Source organism: Globicephala melas, chromosome 15 (assembly GCF_963455315.2).
Source record: "Globicephala melas chromosome 15, mGloMel1.2, whole genome shotgun sequence".
NCBI lineage: Eukaryota > Metazoa > Chordata > Mammalia > Artiodactyla > Delphinidae > Globicephala > Globicephala melas.
Genome location: NC_083328.1, coordinates 21,683,667 through 21,702,398, shown reverse-complemented (window position 1 = coordinate 21,702,398; position 18,732 = coordinate 21,683,667). Strand labels below are relative to the sequence as shown.

Here is an 18,732-nt window from a genome sequence, read left to right as displayed (position 1 = left end):
CAAGAGCTGCTGGCACCCATCCTGCCACTATCAGGGGAGAGCTTACTTGATAATGCAGCCAACACCAAAGAAAACAGAGCCAAGGAACAGAGAGAGCAGGACTGGGTCCTGATGACACTTGGACCCCCTGGATCCAGCTATAGCTGAAACCAGTTACCTGTGTACTTCTTAATTATAAGAGCCAATGAATCCCATTCTTCACTCATTCATTCAACTTAAGGTAGTTTGAGTTGTGGTCTCTACCGATTGTGACTGAAGGAGTTCTGACCAATAGAGAAGCTCTGCTGTTCCTTGAAATTTCAATTATAAGAAGCCAGAAACAAAAGGCTACATAATATATGATTCCACTTATATGAATGTCCAGAAAAGGCAAATCCATAACAACAGAAAGTAGATTAGTGGTTGCCAGGGGCTGAGAAGAAGGGGGAATGGGGACTGACTGCTAATGGCTACTGGGTTTCTTTTTGGAGTGATGAAAATGTTCTGAAATTAGACAGTGGTGATGGTTGCACAACCCTGTGACTATACTAGAAAACACTGAATTATATACTTTAAACTGGTGGATTTTATGATATGTAAATTGTATCTCAATTAATAAAATAGAAAAAAATTTAACTATAGCCATCGGAGCTCCTGCAGGGAGTGAACGGGAGCATTTGATCCCCTCACTTTCCTTGCTGTGAGGGATAGAAGTTACCAAAGCAAGAACTGCAGAATGGGAAAAAGCTTTATTTCAAGGGATTACAAAACGTAGTGAAATACAGGGGAAAGGGAGTGCTAATATAATCTGGCATACAGAGAATGGCCACTTAGGTTTGCTTTCTAACTACAAACACAAAAGGGGATCTCATTATTTAAGGTAAGACAGGATAAGCACAAAACTATAGATCACTGGGCTCCCTCATCTAATCTAGAGATTATGAGACAACTAGTTTAATACCCCTTGAGCTGTAGCATCCATTCAACACAAAGTTCCTTCGTTTTATTTACCAGATGACCAGGAATCGTACACAAGTTTGGCTGCAACCATGTCTTCCACCGCCATTCCTGGAATGGACAGAAATTTGGTTCACCTTTTGTCAGAACAACTTTTCCTCAAACAGCCCAGATCCCAGAACTGGCAGTCCCCTGATACAGTGTCCATCAGGGTAACAAGGACTGATGCCCAGAGGTGAGTTCAGGCTTGAAGTATTGGCAAAGGGCAGAACAAGGCAAGGAACGCCCACCGAAGAAATTTTACGTATCCTTCAGACGTTAGTTCAGGGGTCAGAACACTTTCTGTAAAGGGCCAGATGGTAAAGATTTCAGGCTTTGCAGGCCAATTACTTGCAGTTACTCAACTCTGCCATTGGAGTGCCAGGGCGGCCACAGACAACAGGGAAACAGAAGAGCCTGACTGTGCTCCAAGGAAAGTCTCTTTATGGACACTCTAGTTGGAATTTCTTAAATTTTCACATGTCACAAAACATTCTTAATTTTTTCCCCAATCATTCGAAAATGTAAAAACCATTTCACTTGTGGGCTGTACAAAAACAGGTGGTAGGTTGGGTTTAGCCCATGGTCTGCAGTTTGTTGGACCCTCTGGTCTAGTCTAAACCCTGAATCCTTCAGCAACGGACCCTTTGTCTTATAGTTTGGGGCACAAACCTTAAGCTTGAATGGACATATGTTCTTAAAGGCCAGGGGCCGGTTTTTATTAACTTGTAGCTACCACTGCACCCAGTATGCAGCTTGAGACATAGCAGGTATTTAAGGTGCACCTGCTGGATGAACGGCTGTGCCGATAAACCAGTCCCCAGAAGTGAGAAAGGAAAAATTGCTCAGAAGTGTAGAGCAGGGCTATGTGGTGCTGTGTCTCCTGAAGGGAGCCGGCTGACCTCTGATCTGCTAGGAACAATGAGACTTTCAGACCCAACTAGACCAGTGTGATGTCTTTGAACCAGGCTCTAGATAAAGCTTATACTGTGTTTGCCTGTCTTTCTGTGCATGAGATTTAAAAAAAAATATTTAACAGATGGCAAGGCATGGGTGCTGGGTGGTCAGAGTACTCTTAATACTCTGCCAGGCATTAAAGCTTTGGTTGCTTAATCATTAACAAATATGTAAGGTCTGGTGAGGCTGAGGGGCTCAGGGCAGCAAATATTTACCAACCATTTTGAGAGTAGTTCAATATTTTAGGTGTAGGAGCTGAATATTAGCTCTGTTACCACGTGTGTCCATTTCCTTAAATCTGGTGGGATGGGAGAGCTGCGCTGAGGGGCAAACTAGCCGCTGGGAGCCCCTTCTTTGTTGGGCTTCTGCCTGTGCTAACTCAGGTAGTAATGGGGCTCCCCACTGAAGACCTTCTTAAATCAGCAAGCAGAAAGGTAGGGAAGGAGGGGAAAAAAGGTCTCAGGCTGTACTTCCTGTCTGGGTCTCCGTCAGGTTGGGGCTCCCTGCTATTTCTCTTAAGCTCCCTGTTTTTAAACATCTTTTTCTCCTGTCCTCCCATCTCTGAAGGATATCTTCTTCTGAGTGTCATTGTCTTAATGCTGACACTTGCTGTGTGCACATTGTTTTTTGTTTTTTTGTTTGTTTGTTTGTTTTTTTGCAGTACACGGGCCTCTCACTGTTGTGGCCTCTCCCGTTGCGGAGCACAGGCTCCGGACGCGCAGGCTCAGCAGCCATGGCTCACGGGCCCAGCCGCTCCGCGGCATGTGGGATCTTCCCGGACCGGGGCACGAACCCACGTCCCCTGCATCGGCAGGCGGACTCTCAACCACTGCGCCACCAGGGAAGCCCTCACATTGTTTTATATACACATCTCACTTAATTCTCACAAAAACTCCAGGGAACAGGTGGTGAGAAAACTGGCTCAGAGAGGTGAGGTCACTTGCCCAAGGACGCATGTCCAGGGAGTGGCAGAGAAAGGAATCCAACCCAGGACTGACCAGTTCCAGAGTTCATGGGCTTCACCACTATGCCGACGTAAATAATTGACCTGAGTGATAGATTTCACAATGCTTCAGCTGTGGAGCCTGCTGACCCATTCCTCTTCCCACCCGTGGGTAAACCTACCTTGTGCTCTGGTTAAGTTTGTGCCTTGGGAGCAATGGCTCTTACCCAAAGACTTGAACACCGTAGTCTTCTCACAGTGGGCTGGTTTCACTCCCTTTACCACTTCTCCGAGCTCAGCGAAGATCTCGGCCTGTGAAATGAACACACACTGACCCAGGCCATGGGGCTAATGTCTGCTCAGGACCAGCTTCTGAAGCCAGGACAGGGTGTCCCTGAACTGGATAAGGGATAAACTTGATAAAAGGACCTTCTGTAAACTGGATGATGTCAGGAAGGAAGCCTCCACCTTAAACCTTTTTTTTTGGGGGGGGGGTGGCGGGCGCGGGTACCATCTGCCTCTGTGATACTGTGATTGCAGAGATACAAATTTGTAGCCAGGGGAATGTCCTGCCAGGATACTGTCTGTGAGGAAATAGGCCTGTTCTTATCTGAACACTCATTTTGGCAGCCCCCTTCTTGCCTCTATGCCCTGATTACAAAAAAAAAGGCCAGAAAGTGGCCAACCCTAATCCTAATTTGTTGGCCACACTGGGAAAGTTTCCAGGCTGTAACAGGCTACTATCTTCCAATCCTACTGCTTCATAGGACAGCCCAGTCCAACAGAAAAGTCCATCAAGCCGCTCTCTTCAGGCAAAGGGGACAGGAAAACACATCACCACATAATGGCCACATTATTCTGGGGGGGGGATTAGAAAAGGTTGAGAGATGTTTGGGAGTTGTCATCCCACAAAGAGGTAAGGGTTACCGAGGTCTGAAGCAGGCCAGACAGAAGGAGGTGTTAATGAAACCCTGGGATCCAAGTGAGGCCATCCAGGCAACAGCCCACCAGAAAGGAGGCTCACCCCTGACAAGAGGACATCTCCAGACTCTTTCAGGGCGGCCTCCTGGGAATCCACATACAGCACAGCCTGTGTCATGAGCTCATCATCCAGCTCTCTCCAGTCAGGTCTGCTGGCGCCGATGGCTAAGAGACAGCAAAACAGACCCTGAGCCTAGAAATGGTCACAAGGGATACCAAACACTCCAAAGAAGGAAAGGGGTGGGGAAAAGGAGGTGACAGAGGACACATGGGAACAGATGTGGAATGCCCCATTTCCCCAGGCCAACTCCCTCCCCATCGACGAGATTGAATTCACTAATAAGAATGATACCTGGGCATTTTTTCCTTTCCATTTCATATCCATTCTCATTACTAAAAAAAGATTTCGAGGCAACTTAGCATTAATTTACTGTGTGCCTACTATCTGTGGGATGTTTCACACATACTATTCATAGTCCTCACAAGCACACTTCACATCTGATTCCCATTTAAAAAGTACAGACTGAGGCTCAAAGAAGTGGTACATGCCAAGGTTAAGTATCTAATAAATGCATCTATAGCTCTGAGACAGTACATGCCTTTCATGCTTCTTCCACTTATCAGGAACAGAGACCTCCTTACAAAACCCCTAAAACAGAGACGTTACTTGGAGCTTATTCAGACCCCGCACTCCTCTATCTTCTGTCTGTCTGCTTGCTCTTCAATCATTCCCATCCCTCGCCCCCAACCACTTCTCTCTTAATTCACGAGAAAAGAGCCCAGTGTTAGGGTCAGAGAGAAGCCCCAATAAAGAGGAAACTGGCTGCACCCTGGCACCAAGGTTTCACATCCTCTGCAGAGCCCAGAACCATAATGATGAATCCAAGGAATCGTGACTCCTGGCGCTGGAACACAGGAATACGCAGAGGCTGCAACCAGATGCCTGCAGGGCCAGGAAGGTAATGAAAATGAGCAGAACTGGTCAGAGGAAGTGGATTGGAAATGGTGGAGACTGAGGTACAGAGAAGAAAGCAGACCCTTCTAAAGCGGACAGTTACTGTTCAGCTCAAGCTAATTGTTGCCATGTGAGAATGCAGGGCCACTGTTAGAAAGCCTCCCCTATCCCTGCTCCTTTTTTAAAAGAGAAGCAGGAAATCTCTTTGCATGTGTTAGTTTTTGATTTTCAGAACACTCTATGGTCTGAAAAAAACACATCTGCTGGCTGGATCCGGCCCATGCCAGCCAGTCTTTGGAAACTGCTATAAAGCTTTATACAAATATAAGGCAGCATTTACAAGCCTTCTCTCACTGCCATCCAGTTTTCTCTACTTGTTCCCTCTCCTGCTGTTCTCCCTCACTCTAATTTTCAAAGAGAGTGGTGTAAAAATGTCCATCTTGAAGGCTGTTTGTGTGAGAAGTTCTATAGAACAGAAGCACCAACTAATGAAGCTCATAAATAAATCATAAGCTGGTGGGAAAAACCCTAGCTTCTCAAGCCACCTCTTCTGATTGCTCTTGTTGCCCCCAATCTGGAGGCAGGGTGAGTTCTCGAAGGGCTGCATAAGGCCACTCAGGCTGATGGAGATGGTCCGGGTAGCAAAGGGAGGGGCTTGACTCGGGCTGGGCCTTGGCCTTCCTGCAGTGGGGCGAGAATGGGTGAGGGTCAGACGCTGGCTGTTGGGCTGCAGGGATAGGATGAGGGACGTGCAGGGGAGGTTGGAATTGGGCGTATCTTTAGCCAAGCTGTAAAGTAAGTAAAATCTGTGGTTGGTGTTTCCCTGTTGACTGCACTTACAACACACTTAAGTATATTTAATGCCTCTGTGAATACATAAACCAATTTCGTCTTTAGGCTAGGGAAAGATATGAGATGGCTTGACTCTCCTTCCTGGAGAGAGACTCAAAGTGTGACAGGGATCCAACATGAGGGATAGTCTCTGTTGTTGGCTTTGAAGGTGGAGCGTCCACATGAAAAGGAATGTGGACAGCCTCTAGGAGCTGAGAGCAGCCCCAAGGAAAAGGGCACCTTTGTCCTACAACACAAGGAACCTGCCATGACCATGTGGGCTGGGAAGAAGACTCCGGGCTCTGGATAAGACTGCCGCCTGAACAACACCTTGATTTCATCCTTGTGTGAGCAGAGGACTTAGCTAACCCATGCCCAGACTCCTAACCACAGAAACTGAGATAATAAATAATTGTGCTGTTTTAAGCTGGAAAAAAAAAAAGAAAAAGCTGAAAAAATATCAAGTCAGTCTTGCTGAAGATTCAGCTCTTGTCCATTTCACCAAGAACTGGTTTCTCTTGATTCCCTAAGTCCTTCCAGAAATGGTCTTACTGTTCGAGTCTGGCTTTATGAAGAGTAAGACCTACCCCCTGGACCCACATTCATAATACCAGTCCCACACAGGCTGAGACCTTCAATTTGCTATGGCCCATTCCTCAATCATACCACGTTTTGTTTCCTTTATAGAACTTATCTTCAGCTGGAACTATCTAGCTCATCTATTTGTTTACTTGTTGTCTACCTCCCTTCTCTGGAATGTAAGCAGCGGGAAAGCAGTGATCTTGATTGCTGGTTTACTGTGGCATCCTCAGCATCTAGAACAGTGCCTGACACATGGTAGGGATTCAATACATATTTGTGAATGAACTTGGCCCTTGCACGTGTGTGCAGACATTTTAGACTCTGAGTTCACACTATGTGCTTGTCACTAAAACATGGGGCACTGATACCAGGTTTAAATTCTTGAGTCTTCAATTGTTTGCTCATCAGAATCCAGTCTTCTTATTGAAAGATAACATAGGGTATCATTTAAGATCTTGGGCTCTGAGGGTGTATTACCTCAGTTCAAATCCCAGTTTTGCCTCTAAGAACCTCTGACTTTGGGCAAGTTTCTTAATCCTTCCATGCCTTGGTTTACCTACCTGTAAAATGGGGGTCATGATAATAATAGCTCCTACTTCATACGGTTGTGTGAGGATTCAGTGATATAGTACATACAAAGAATCTAGAACAGCACCTGCAATAGTAAGTATTCAATATAGACCAGATCTTGTTACAACCCCCAGGGCCATTTGAGGATCTTCAGAGGCCCCAGGAACTCTTATGTTTAGAGTCCCAACCATCCTATCCCACATATTAAAAAGCACCCACATGTCACATTAAATGTCTTTGGTGTTGTAATTTTAAAAAATTTGTTTTTGTAATTCCAAGTGTTGTTAAAGAACAAGCGAGTCATTTGGCTTTTGTAATTTAAATTTCATAACATTTAAGAACTGAGCTATAATTGATCATTTGCTATAATGATACACTTTATAAAACTTTAATTAAATTTATTAGTTTCAGGTTTGTGATTTTTGTTTCATATTTTGGAGTATCATTTTTTTCAGAACTCAAATGTTTCTGAGGCCATTAAAACGCTCAAGCATTTTGCATGAGTAAAACAGCTCTGCAGATGCAGCCCCCTTGGTCCAGCCAAGGGAGAGTCTGGCCACCCAAGGCTCATGGAGCCACTCTGCTTACCATTGATGTGAGCCCCGGGCTTCACCCATTCACCAAACAAAATGGGCTCCGTTGCCATGGTGACTGTGATGATCACATCTGCCCCGGTCACAGCCTCCTGAACCGATGAACAGACCCGTACCTCTCCTTGCACTGTGTTCGCAAACTTCTCTGCATTTTCTTTGGTGCGGTTCCATATCCTCACCTTCATTGGGGGTAACAAGAGGGACATTGGTGCCATGATTATCTGGCTGTTTATGTTTCATTAAGCCCAGGGGTGCAAGGAAAAGTTGAACCACTCTGGGGTTAGGGCTGTAGTTATTTAAATCATTCCGTATGGTGAATGTACATTTGTCTGGGCCAGATATTTGAAAATGACCTTTCTCTATCCCATTCCCCTTTCAAGAAGGGGGGAAGTTTTTCACTTCTAGCTTGGGACACACAGCCTCAGTAGCTTAATAGCTACTATATAGCTTAATGATTAGCAGAGCAAGTTCTGGAGCTAAACAGGCTTAGAATCAATCCTTGCTGTCACTTACTGTTTCTGAAGTATATTTAACTTCATTCAGCCTAAGTTTTCATGTCTGTAAAATGCAAATGATAACAGGCAAAGTCAGCATCAAACTCACAGTTTATGTTTGGGAGTCTGTAAAGGAGTCATAACAGGCATGAGATTCACAAACAGGATGTGCACGGCTGTGCTTGGAATAGCTTGATCTCTGAAGGATATGTAGGGAATTAAAATCTGGAAGGGTTTCAGGAGAGAATGGTGCAGCAGAGTAGAAGGCCAAGAGTAATAGCTACAGTTAGATTCCTGGGAAGCGCTGGCGGGAGAGGGTGCGTGCGTCACTGGCATCACCAGGAGGTGGGGACTTGCTAGCTTGCTTAACAGATTTTGATGTCTGTGGTGGCAGCTGTCAGCCTTCAACTGAAAATAAGGCCTAAAGAATCTCTCATAAGGAAATATAATAAATATGGAAATAAATGTTATGTCTGAGTAAGTTCATTAACTAAGGTGAAAAACAATACAATATGTCCATTTATAAGAGAATGGTTAACTATACCATCTTGCTTGATAGAAAAATATGAAATACCATACAAAAATTAAGTAATGTGGAAAAGTGGTATTACAACATTCAGTGAAAATACAGTATATACAACTGTGTATATCTAACATGATTAAATCTTTAAGAGGTTAATATTCAAAATATACAAAGAAATTATAAAATTTAATATTAAAAAATAAAGCAACCTTATTTTAAAATGGGCAGAGGACCTGAATAAATATTTTTCCAAAGAAGGCATACCAATGGGCAACAGACACATGAAAAGATGCTCAACGCCACTGGAACATAGGGAAATGCAAATCAAAACCACAATAAGATATCACCTCCATTTCCCTCGGCATGATGACTATGCACAGACCTATGGTCAATTAATCTCTGACAAAGGAGGCAAGAATACACAATGGAGAAAAGACAGTCTCTTCAATAAGCGGTGCTGGGAAAACTGGGCAGCTACATGTAAAAGAAGGAAATTAGAACATTCTCTAGCACCATACACAAAAATAAACTCAAAATGGATAAAGACCTAAATTTAAGACCAGATACTATAAAACTCTTAGAGGAAAACAGGCAGAAAACTTTTTGATATAAATCACAGCAATAACTTTTTGAATCCACTTCCTAGAGTAATGAAAAAAACAAAAATAAACAAATGGTACCTAATTAAACTTAAAAGCTTTTGCACATGAAAGTAAACCATAAACAAAATGAAAAGACAACCCACAGAATGGGAGAAAATATTTGCAAACGAAGTGACCAGCATAGGATTAATCTCCAAAATATACAAGCAGCTCATGCAGCTCAATATCAAAAAAACAAACAACCCAATTAAAAAATGGGCAGAAGATCTAAATAGACATTTCCCCAGGAAGACATACAGATGGCCAAAAAGCACATGAAAAGATGCTCAACATCGCTAATTATTAGAGAAATGCAAATCAAAAGTACAATGAAGTATCACCTCACACCAGTCAGAATGGCCATCATCAAAAAGTCCACAAACAACAAATGCTAGAGAGGGTGTGGAGAAAAGGGAACCCTCTTGCACTGTTGGTGGGAATGTAAATTGATAAGCCACTATGGAAAACAGTATGGAGGTTCCCATAAAAAACTCAAAATAGAGCTACCATATGACCCAGCAATCCACTACTGGGCACATACCCTGAGAAAACCATAATTCAAAAAGAGACATGTACCACAATGTTCACTGCAGCATTGTGTCCTGGCTATTAATTTACAATAGCCAGGACATGGAAGCAACCTAAGTGTCCATCAACAGATGAATGGATACAGAAGATGTGGCACATATATACAATGGAATATTACTCAGCCATAAAAAGAAACGAAATTGAGTTATTTGTAGTGAGGTGGATGGACCTAGAGTCTGTCATACAGAGTGAAGTAAGTCAGACAGAGAAAGACAAATACTTTATGCTAAACCATATATATGGAATCTAAAAAAAAAACAAAGGTTCTGAAGAACTTAGGGGCAGGACAGGAATAAAGACACAGATGTAGAGAATGGACTTGAGGACATGGGGAGGGGGAAGGGTAAGCTGGGACAAAGTGAAAGAGCAACATTGACATATATACAGTACCAAATGTAAAAGAGATAGCTAGGGAAGCACCTGCATAGCACAGAGAGATCAGCTCGGTGTTTTGTGTCCACCTAGAGGGGAGGGGGAGGGAGGGAGGGAGGGAGACGCAAGAGGGAGGGGATATGGGGATATATGTATACGTATAGCTGATTCACTTTGTTATACAGCAGAAACTAATACACCATTGTAAAATAAATAAATAAATAAATAACCTCCAATAAAGATGTTAAATAAATAAATAAGTTAAATAAATAAACCACTTGTGGTGATTTCCAGAGGGGGAGGGTTGGGGGATGGGTAAAACAGGTGAAGGGGATTAACAGGTACAAACTTCCAGTTTCAAAATAATTAAGTCATGGGGATATAATGTGCAGCATGGAGAATATAGTCAATAATATTGTAATAACTTTGTATGGTGACAGATGGTAACTAGACTTATCATGGTGACCATTTCGAAATGTATATAAATATCAAATCACTACAATGTACACCTGAAACTAATAAGATGTCGTATGTCAATTATACTTTAATGAAAAAAGCAGAGAAAAACCATACAACTATGTTACAAGAAGCAGATGAGAGATTGGAAATGTTAACTACTTGTCTTTGAAAACAGATAAAAGGGAATTTTTCTTTTGTTTTCTTCATTACAGTCTTCATTTCTCAAAGCAGAAGTATTATTTTTATCACAAGAAATCATACCTTAAATATACCCCATCCCTCTCACACACATAGAAAAAAATAAAATAAAAGTAGCATCAAATGTATCAAAAATAATAGGAAGTGTGAGCCAGCCAGAATGGGGAAAAGTAGACTAACATCTAGGCTGCAGAAGGCATGCTGTGGCCTCCTGCTCTCTAGGCCTCATTCCCAGCTCCTGGATCCCTAAGCCTGAATACTTAAGGACCCCAGATTCTCCTAAGAGAAACAATAGAAAGGGCCAAAAGAACACCTGAATGTATGTAATGGATATGACACAATTCTTTAAGTAACCGAGTAGGCTCTCTGCGTACTTCAGCATACCCTGCAAACTGAGAAACTGGAGGGGGTGATTCAGGCCTTTCCCCCAACTCTTCACGTCCAGCGGGACTTCTGGGCAAATTGTTAAAAGAATGGTCTAGGGGGCTTCCCTGGTGGCGCAGTGGTTGAGGGTCCGCCTGCCGATGCAGGGGACGCGGGTTCGTGCCCCAGTCCGGGAGGATCCCACATGCCGCGGAGCGGCTGGGCCCGTGAGCCATGGCCGCTGGGCCTGCGCGTCCGGAGCCTGTGCTCTGCAACGGGAGAGGCCACAGCAGTGAGAGGCCCGTGTACAGCAAAAAAAAAGAAAAAAAAGAATGGTCTAGGGACTTCCCTGGTGGTGCAGTGGTTAAGAATCCACCTGCCAATGCAGGGGACACGGGTTCGATCCCTGGTCTGGGAAGATCCCACATACCACAGAGCAACTAAGCCTGTGCGCCACAATGCTGAAGCCCGCGCACCTAGAGCCCGTGCTCTGCAACAAGAGACTCCACCACAATGAGAAGCCCATGCACCACAACAAAGACCCAACGCAACCAAAAATAAATAAATAAATAAATTTATATTAAAAAAAAAGAATGGTCTAGATGGTGGGACTCTCAACCTGACAATTTCAGCATAACCCACACTTTAACAAAGGAGTACAGAGAAAGGTCACTGCTACTTCCTCCAAAACCCTCCCTGGACCTACCTCCTTAAAGGAGAACTGCTCTGTGAAGACCTCATAATGGCTATAAGCCTGGACGCCAGCTCCAAGGATACACAACACTTCACTGCTGGGGGGTTTCAAAAACTATTTGAGAGAAATGAGATAGAAAATGTCAAGGGAGACTCTAGTAGCCAGGAGAAGATCAAATACAGTTTGAGAATCAGGTGAACTTCAAGACCTCTCAGGCAATCAAGGAGATGTCATTGTGTATTTCCGTTTCCACAGAGTGGGGAGGGAGGGAAGGAGCCTTCACTGGGTACCTAACATATGCCAGTGCTTAAGCCTCATGATCTCATTTAGCCCAGACAATTGACCCTATGAGCTAGATACTCCCATTGTTATCCTCCTGTCACAGATAAAGAAATTGAGGTCCAGAGAGGTTAAGTAACTTGCTCAGGGCCCTATGACTACTGAATGGCACAGTGCGGCTCTAAAACCACATCTTTCATTCTCCAAAGCCCACATGCTTTCTGCTGTGCTACCCTATCTCAGGGGCGTGATAAGCCACACCTACTTCTGAGAGCTGTTAGTTGCTTCTGGAATCCATGAATCCTCGCGAGCCTAGGTTCTCAGCTATATTTGCTGTGCCCACTCTCTGTTGATCCTGACTCAGCCTCCGTCTTCCTTTAAAGAGGGATGTAGAGATGGCATTTGTGGCACCTGCTAAGGGTGTATGTGTGTCTTTATTTGTGAGAAGGTTCTCTGATCAACTCTCCAGTAAAGTCTTTCTGACCACCCTGATAGATTTCACCACTTCATAGCACTTGTTTGTTTACAGATTTATTTTCCTGTACTGGTATGTAAGCCCCGGGAAAACAGAGACAGTCTTATTTGCACAGAATTGGCACATATCTACCATTACCTATGAGAAACAGAGCAGGGTTTCTTGACCTCAGCACTACTGATATTTGGGCTGGATAATTCTTTGTTGGCAGGTGGGTGGGCTGTCTTGTGCATTATAGGATGTTGAGAAGCATCCCTGGTCTCTGTCCATTAGCACCCCCATGTCCTCAGTTGCGACAACCAAAACTGTCTCCAGACATTGCTAATTGTCTCTGGGGCAGCTGGCCAAATTGTTTTCCGTTAAGAACAACTGGCATTGAGGAATGACAACACTTGCTCCTCAAACCGTAAGACCATCTTCTGCCTTTCCTCTATTTCATTTAATAAAAATTGAGCTCCTTGGGGCTGCTCTTTCTTACAATGCTAATTATTGAGATTCTGGAGTGCAACCTTAAAAATGAAAGTATTCTTAATTATTAATCACTTGCAGAAAGGAGCCTCAAATATTGGCAGGTGATTAGAGATGATGTCTCCTGTAGCTGCAGAAGGAGATAGCATTTTGTGCCGTCAACTATAGTTCAAAGAACCTTGATTTGAAAAGTTTTCAAAATGACAATATCCACAAGACTAGTAATCTTATGCTCCTGTCCAATAAGGAGAATTATGTAATTTTTCCTTAACTAAATTTTTTTTTCTGTTCTCAGTTAATATGAATCTATTCTTGGAAGTACACGTGGGTTTCAGAAATTGTTGCAGTATCCTGTAAAGTAACCTTTAACCTCTGATAGAAGAATTAACCTGGTTGATCATCAGAATCAACCAGATACCATAAAAAACCAAAACACCTAGTTTCTTAGGCCCTACCCTCAGCGATTTCAATTCAGTGGTTTTGGGAATCTGAATTAAAAAAAAAAAATTCCCCAGATGCTGCTGCTGCTGCGTAGCCTGGGTTGGAAACTACTGATCCGGGACGAGAAGACCCACAGCTACCTGGGTTGTCTGACTACAGGAAACCCTAGACTCCATTTCCTTCTGCACAAAATGAGGCCAGTAATACTTGCTCTGCCTTCCTCCCAGAAATCCAAAAATAAATCAAACAATGGTTTGGAAATTATTTTGGAAAAGATCGAAGTCCTTTTCAAATGTAGGGCAGTATGGTTAGAGTCTCTCTGTTCCTAAGTTACTAGGGAACATACTTCAGAGTCCCTTGATCATTTCAATCTGAACTGGGTCTGCATATAATTTTTCAAAGCCAGTTCATCAAGCTGCACACTGTAGTCTACTCCCTTCCTATATAATTACCAGATTTATCCCCACAGTCTTCCCTCCCCATCATGTGTTTACAAGACCTTAACACACTCACAATTTGAACACCTGGTCTTTGCTCCTCCAACCCTCCGATAGACCCCACATTTCCTTTATGCTTAGGCCTCATAAACCAGCATTCCCAGACCTTTAATGTGAAAGATTCCAGCCTTTAACTGTTCCTACAGATACCTCGTCTTCTTAACCCTAGCCTCTAAAAATACTGTTCTTCTTGTAGGATGCCCTTGTAGGATGCTTAGAAATATCATCACCTCTATCACTTGCTTTTCCTTCTGCCTGGAGAGCTCCTCCCCTCTTCCTGTTTCACTCACTCACTTCTTTTTCAGTCTTTACTCAAATATCACCTTCCCAGTGAGGTCTTTCCTCGATAATTTAAAATATCATCCCTTCCCAATGCTCTCAATTCTGCTTTATTTTCATCCTTCTAGCTGGTGGTGGGGGTGGGCGTGTTATTTTTTTAAAGCAAGTCCTAGCCTATTAGTAAACTCAAAAGGGGTTTGCTGTTGGTTAATTATTTTTTTTAGCAAATCATACTATGTATTTTACTTTTTATTTTATTTATTGTCTCACCTCCCCTCTGCATGTAACTCTTTGTTTCGTGCACTACCACATCTCTGACATTTAGAACAGTGCCTGATACGTGGTAGGATCTCAGTCAATACTTGCTGAATGGATACATCTGTGTGGCTTGGATCTGTTTATCTCCTCCTCTGCTTCTTATGCAGTACTGACTCTAGCCTATGGGGCAACCACACTGATGTGCCAGGAGCAGTGTGGTAGAGGGGAAAGAAAGCAGTCCTGGGAGTCAGAGAGGTCAAGTTTTAAATTCTTGCTCTGCCACTTGTTAGCTGTGTGACCCTGATCAACTCACACAACCTCTCTGAGCCATATTCCTTATACCTGGCAAATGGAGATAATCATATCTACTTTGCAAGGTTGGTGTGAAGATCAGGAATAGCACATGTGAGGTACCTGCAATCTTGGGCTCATTAAATGGTAGCCAATCATTTCGTGAATCACTGTGCTCAGCTGACATCCCATATTTGGCATATGAAGTTCCAGCTATGTCCAAAGAAGTTCCAAATGAGTTCCTCACTTCTACCTTAGACATTCAAACTTGAGACACTCAATCCCACCCACCAGCTCAGCACAGCCAGGCACTAATCTCACCTTGGTGGCGATGGCAGACACTGCAGCTGTTCTCTTTGCAGTTATGATATTTCCATCCATGACCTTGGAGGAAAGGAGAGACAGTGAACAAGGGGCACCCCTATCCACCACTTAAGCAGAGAGAAGACGCTCTAAAAGCGTTAGCCCTAGGAAGCATCATAATATTCTATAAAGAGAATGCTTTGCCTGGATACAATCCCTCCACTTATAAGAAATACAACTTTGAAAAAATATCTTAATCTTTAAGCACCGGTTTCCTACCTGTAAAAATAAAGATAACGGCAACCACTCAGAGGGTTTTTGTGAAGATTAAATGCACTGGCATACGTGAAAACATCTAGCATATGGCGAGCCCTCAAGAATTGCCCATTTGCTTTACTTGCCCTGGGATTCTCAAAACATCAAATTAAGGAGAAACTTCAAGAATAAGAGTAAGTCACTTGACATCTGTGCAAGGGCCCTGAAACTCTATCTCAGTGGCTCTCAACTCCTCCTGCACATGTGGGGAGGTTTGTGAAGATACAGATGCCCAGACATGACCCTTAGGTTGACTGAATTTGAACACTAGGGATGGGACCCAGACACTGTTGTTTTTAAAAGCTCCCCAGGTGATTCTGAATTACGCCTTGCCAGTAATAACTCCCATCCTTTGCACTGTTCTCTGTTTATATTAATCATCTCAATTGGTCCTCGCCAAGTAGTATGAGTATTCTCATTTTATGGACAAGGAAGTGAGTTGCTTGGCTACTGATCGAATTCAGGAAGAATCTCAGGCCTTGTCATTGAGTTCCAAAGCCTGAGGTGGTCCCGGTTTCCTGGGGAAGCACTGTTGGTAGGTAGTATGGATGCCATTTCCATTGGATGAGCAGAGACTGGGAAGAGCTACAGACTCTTTTCAGGGGAGGAATAAATGGGCAGCTTCCTTGGGGAACCAGAAATTCTGAGAAGGAGAGTCTAAGGATCCAGGGGCGGTTTGGATTAAGGAGTCCGTCCCTGATGAGGACTCAACCGGCTGGCCTCAGCGCCAGGCTGGAGGGCAAAAAGCACTTTCACTGACCAGTTGTGTGACCTCAAGCAAAGTGACTCTGATGCTCTGAGCCTCAGGAACCTCAAAAGAAAGCAGGTGGGGAGGTGAGGGTGTAATAAACACTCCCACAGAGGAGTGTTGTCAGGATTGAATGAGACCAATTTCTCCTGCCTGGTACATGATAAGTGCTCAGTCAACAGCAGTGAGAAAGGCAGTAGAGAGCATAGTCTTAAGACAGTATAGGCCTTGGACTTACACAGAGTAGGTGTGAAGTCCATCCATGCCACTATGAGCTATGGAAATTTTGGTAAGTTTGGCATAGCTGCTCTATGACTCAGTTTTCTCATCTGCAAAATGGAGGTAATAAATTTACTTACCTCAGAGTGGTTCTAAGTATTAAGAGAATTAACACATACAAAGTATTTAGAACAGTGCCTGACGCACACAAGGTGCTTAATACATTTGGACTACTACTATTTTTTGATATTACCATTAAATGTTAAAACAGGTCGTTGTGTATCCCTTAGAAAAAAACTCCCAGGTATTAGAGAGCACCCCTAGTCTGTAACTCACGTAACTCCACATTGCAGAGATTCACTAAATAAACGTTTCCTTGGCTACTGGGTTTGTGCAAGCTGTATATCTGGAGTAACCGGTAGAGGACAAGAACATTACAAGAATGACGAGATTATTCCTTCCACACTGTCACACACTTAAAGCAGCAGTGGGCTCTGGTGCTGGGTTATGCATCCTTAGGCAGTTCTGGAATCAGATACACAGTCACAGATAACCTTCACTGTCACTGGCATCCAGTCACTCAGAGAGGGTCATGGGTGGTCACACTCAAAACTCCCCCTGGTCGACAGAGAACTAACTTCTGAGCCTAGCTCTGTGCACAGGGGCCCTGACCCACCCCTGGCCAGGGAGTTGCTCACCGCCAGAAGGGAGCCATCGCTCGGCTGGAAGAGTAGCACAGTGGCCTGATGGGAGGGGACAGTGGAGGTGGTGCTGTGGCCCTCATAGAAGGTGACCAACTTGGTGGTCAGGGCGTCCTCTGCTGCACTGTAGGCGGGCATGACCCCCAGGAAACTACAAGAAGAGAGGGAGCAGCTTCAACCCCTTCCGATCAATGCTGAGGTATCCTATCAAGTCCTCATGTCCCTTCCTTTCTCTTTCCTCCCTCAATGCCCTACTGGCCTTCTCCCTCGCCCACCTCCCACCCCCATCCGTCTGCCATTCCCTTTGGCAGTATGCTGAGTACGTTCAAGAATCCGGCTCTGGATGAGAAAAGTCACCCCAGTTCTGCCACTTACTAGCTGCGTAACCCTGGGTACTTCACTTCACCTCTCTGAGTCTCGGTTTTCCCATCAGTAAATGTTGCATCAATACCTACCTATATATGGAGTGAATTAAACAAGGTAATTCCTGTAAAGCGCCCACTTGACACAGTGGGTTGCAAAAATCAGGTGGGAGCTGTTATTAGCAGTGGTTAGGTAAGCCCTCCCTTCCTTCCTCCCGCTGCTTCCATTCTCACCCCTCCTCTTCCTCCTTTCCAGTTTCTCCAGACCCTGGCCCGGCCTTCCTCACTCACCCACTGTGTTTGGCCACGGGCACCACGGTGCGCACCGGCTGCATGACCCCTCCTTCGGGGCCGCTGGAGAAGTTGGCCAGAGCCGCCTCCAGAGGCGGGATGAGTAGGCTAGAGCTGCGGAGGTGGTCCTGCACATCTGCCGCGCTCAGGAACGCTGGCACAGAGCTCATGTCGTCGCGGGCCTTCTACCTCCGCGAGCTCAAGGGGATCCGCGCTTCCAGCGCTGTGCCCTGTGCGAGAGCGCCCAGGGCGCGCTGCCGCCTACAGGTCACCGCCCAGCTCCGGGGGCGGAGCAAAGCTGGTTTCCTCCAACCCCCATCCGCAGGGGTGGGCGAGCTGGGTCCGCTCCAGACACAGGTTCCCCGAGATTGGAGTTGACGCGGCGGGCTGGCTGGGAGTTAGTATTCTTGGCTCCACTTTCTCAATTCCTGTAGTTAGCTATAGTCACATTCCTTGCAAAACATGTTACTTTGGCGCCCTACCTTCTTCCCTCCCCCCAACGCCTCTATTTGCTGTCTAGGTCCTGCTGCCTGGGAAAGAGGAGACAGAGGGAGATGGGGGCAAACAATGATGGGCTCCCTTATTTCTTAAATTATTGCCTGCTTTTTAGGAGCTCTTAGATGAAAGGAGATAGAAGGTTATTAAAAAACATTTTCCTTTCAATTCTGTCCCCATCTGGAGTCTCTTATCCCAACCTCGCTCCCACCCCAACCCCATCCCCCCCCCCCCCCCCCCGATCCCGGGCTGTTGACCGCTTCGAGTGCACAGTATTCTCCTGGGCTAATTAATTGAACTAACCTTCACCTTTAGAAAAGGAGGAAGTTCCCAGGACAAGATATAATGGCCTTAGTCACAAATCGCCAAATGCATAAGATGTCATGTCAGCAGAGGAGTTGGGATCTGCCCTTGAAGTGAGACTCCAGAACTCTACTCCTAGCCATTAGGCTACATTGGCAGAAAGGGTGTAAGAGGGCATTTCGGGCCAGGTTAAACCCAGGGGTGGAAGGAATGTTGTCTCCTCCTTGAGGACAGAGTTGGACTGGAACCGGGGACTGATATCTAGGAGCACCAAGACGTAAAACTGGG

General features: G+C 44.7%; 1 protein-coding gene across 3 annotated transcripts; it reads right to left on the bottom strand.

The window, feature by feature from the left end:
- Window positions 1-709: 709 nt before the first annotated feature.
- On the bottom strand, window positions 710-18,070 carry CRYM (crystallin mu). Of its 3 annotated transcripts, none has more exons than XM_030871445.2 (8): window positions 17,647-18,060; window positions 16,991-17,144; window positions 15,029-15,091; window positions 11,732-11,833; window positions 7,383-7,566; window positions 3,900-4,021; window positions 3,103-3,187; window positions 710-1,047 (listed from the first exon to the last, which is right to left on the bottom strand). In XM_030871445.2, exons 1-8 carry the CDS (start codon window positions 17,814-17,816, stop codon window positions 983-985), a joined length of 945 nt encoding a protein of 314 aa, XP_030727305.1. In that variant the 5' UTR covers window positions 17,817-18,060; the 3' UTR covers window positions 710-982. The 3 variants fall into 3 exon arrangements, with proteins under 3 accessions (XP_030727305.1, XP_060140998.1, XP_060140997.1); XM_060285014.2 differs by lacking the exon at window positions 710-1,047 and adding an exon at window positions 2,750-2,980 and having other exon boundaries at window positions 3,058-3,187; window positions 17,647-18,065; XM_060285015.1 differs by lacking the exons at window positions 710-1,047; window positions 11,732-11,833 and adding an exon at window positions 1,058-2,980 and having other exon boundaries at window positions 3,058-3,187; window positions 17,647-18,070.
- Between the last annotated feature and the right edge of the window lie 662 nt (window positions 18,071-18,732).

Coding starts and splice junctions, on each gene's coding strand:
- CRYM (XM_060285014.2), bottom strand. CDS start 17,816: ATGAGCTCTGTGCCAGCGTTCCTGAGCGCGGCAGATGTGCAGGACCAC. Junction 11,834..15,028: donor TGTCTGCCATCGCCACCAAG/GTGAGATTAGTG, acceptor TCTCTCAAATAG/TTTTTGAAACCCCCCAGCAG. Junction 2,981..3,057: donor AAACTTAACCAGAGCACAAG/GTAGGTTTACCC, acceptor TCTATCACTCAG/GTCAATTATTTACGTCGGCA.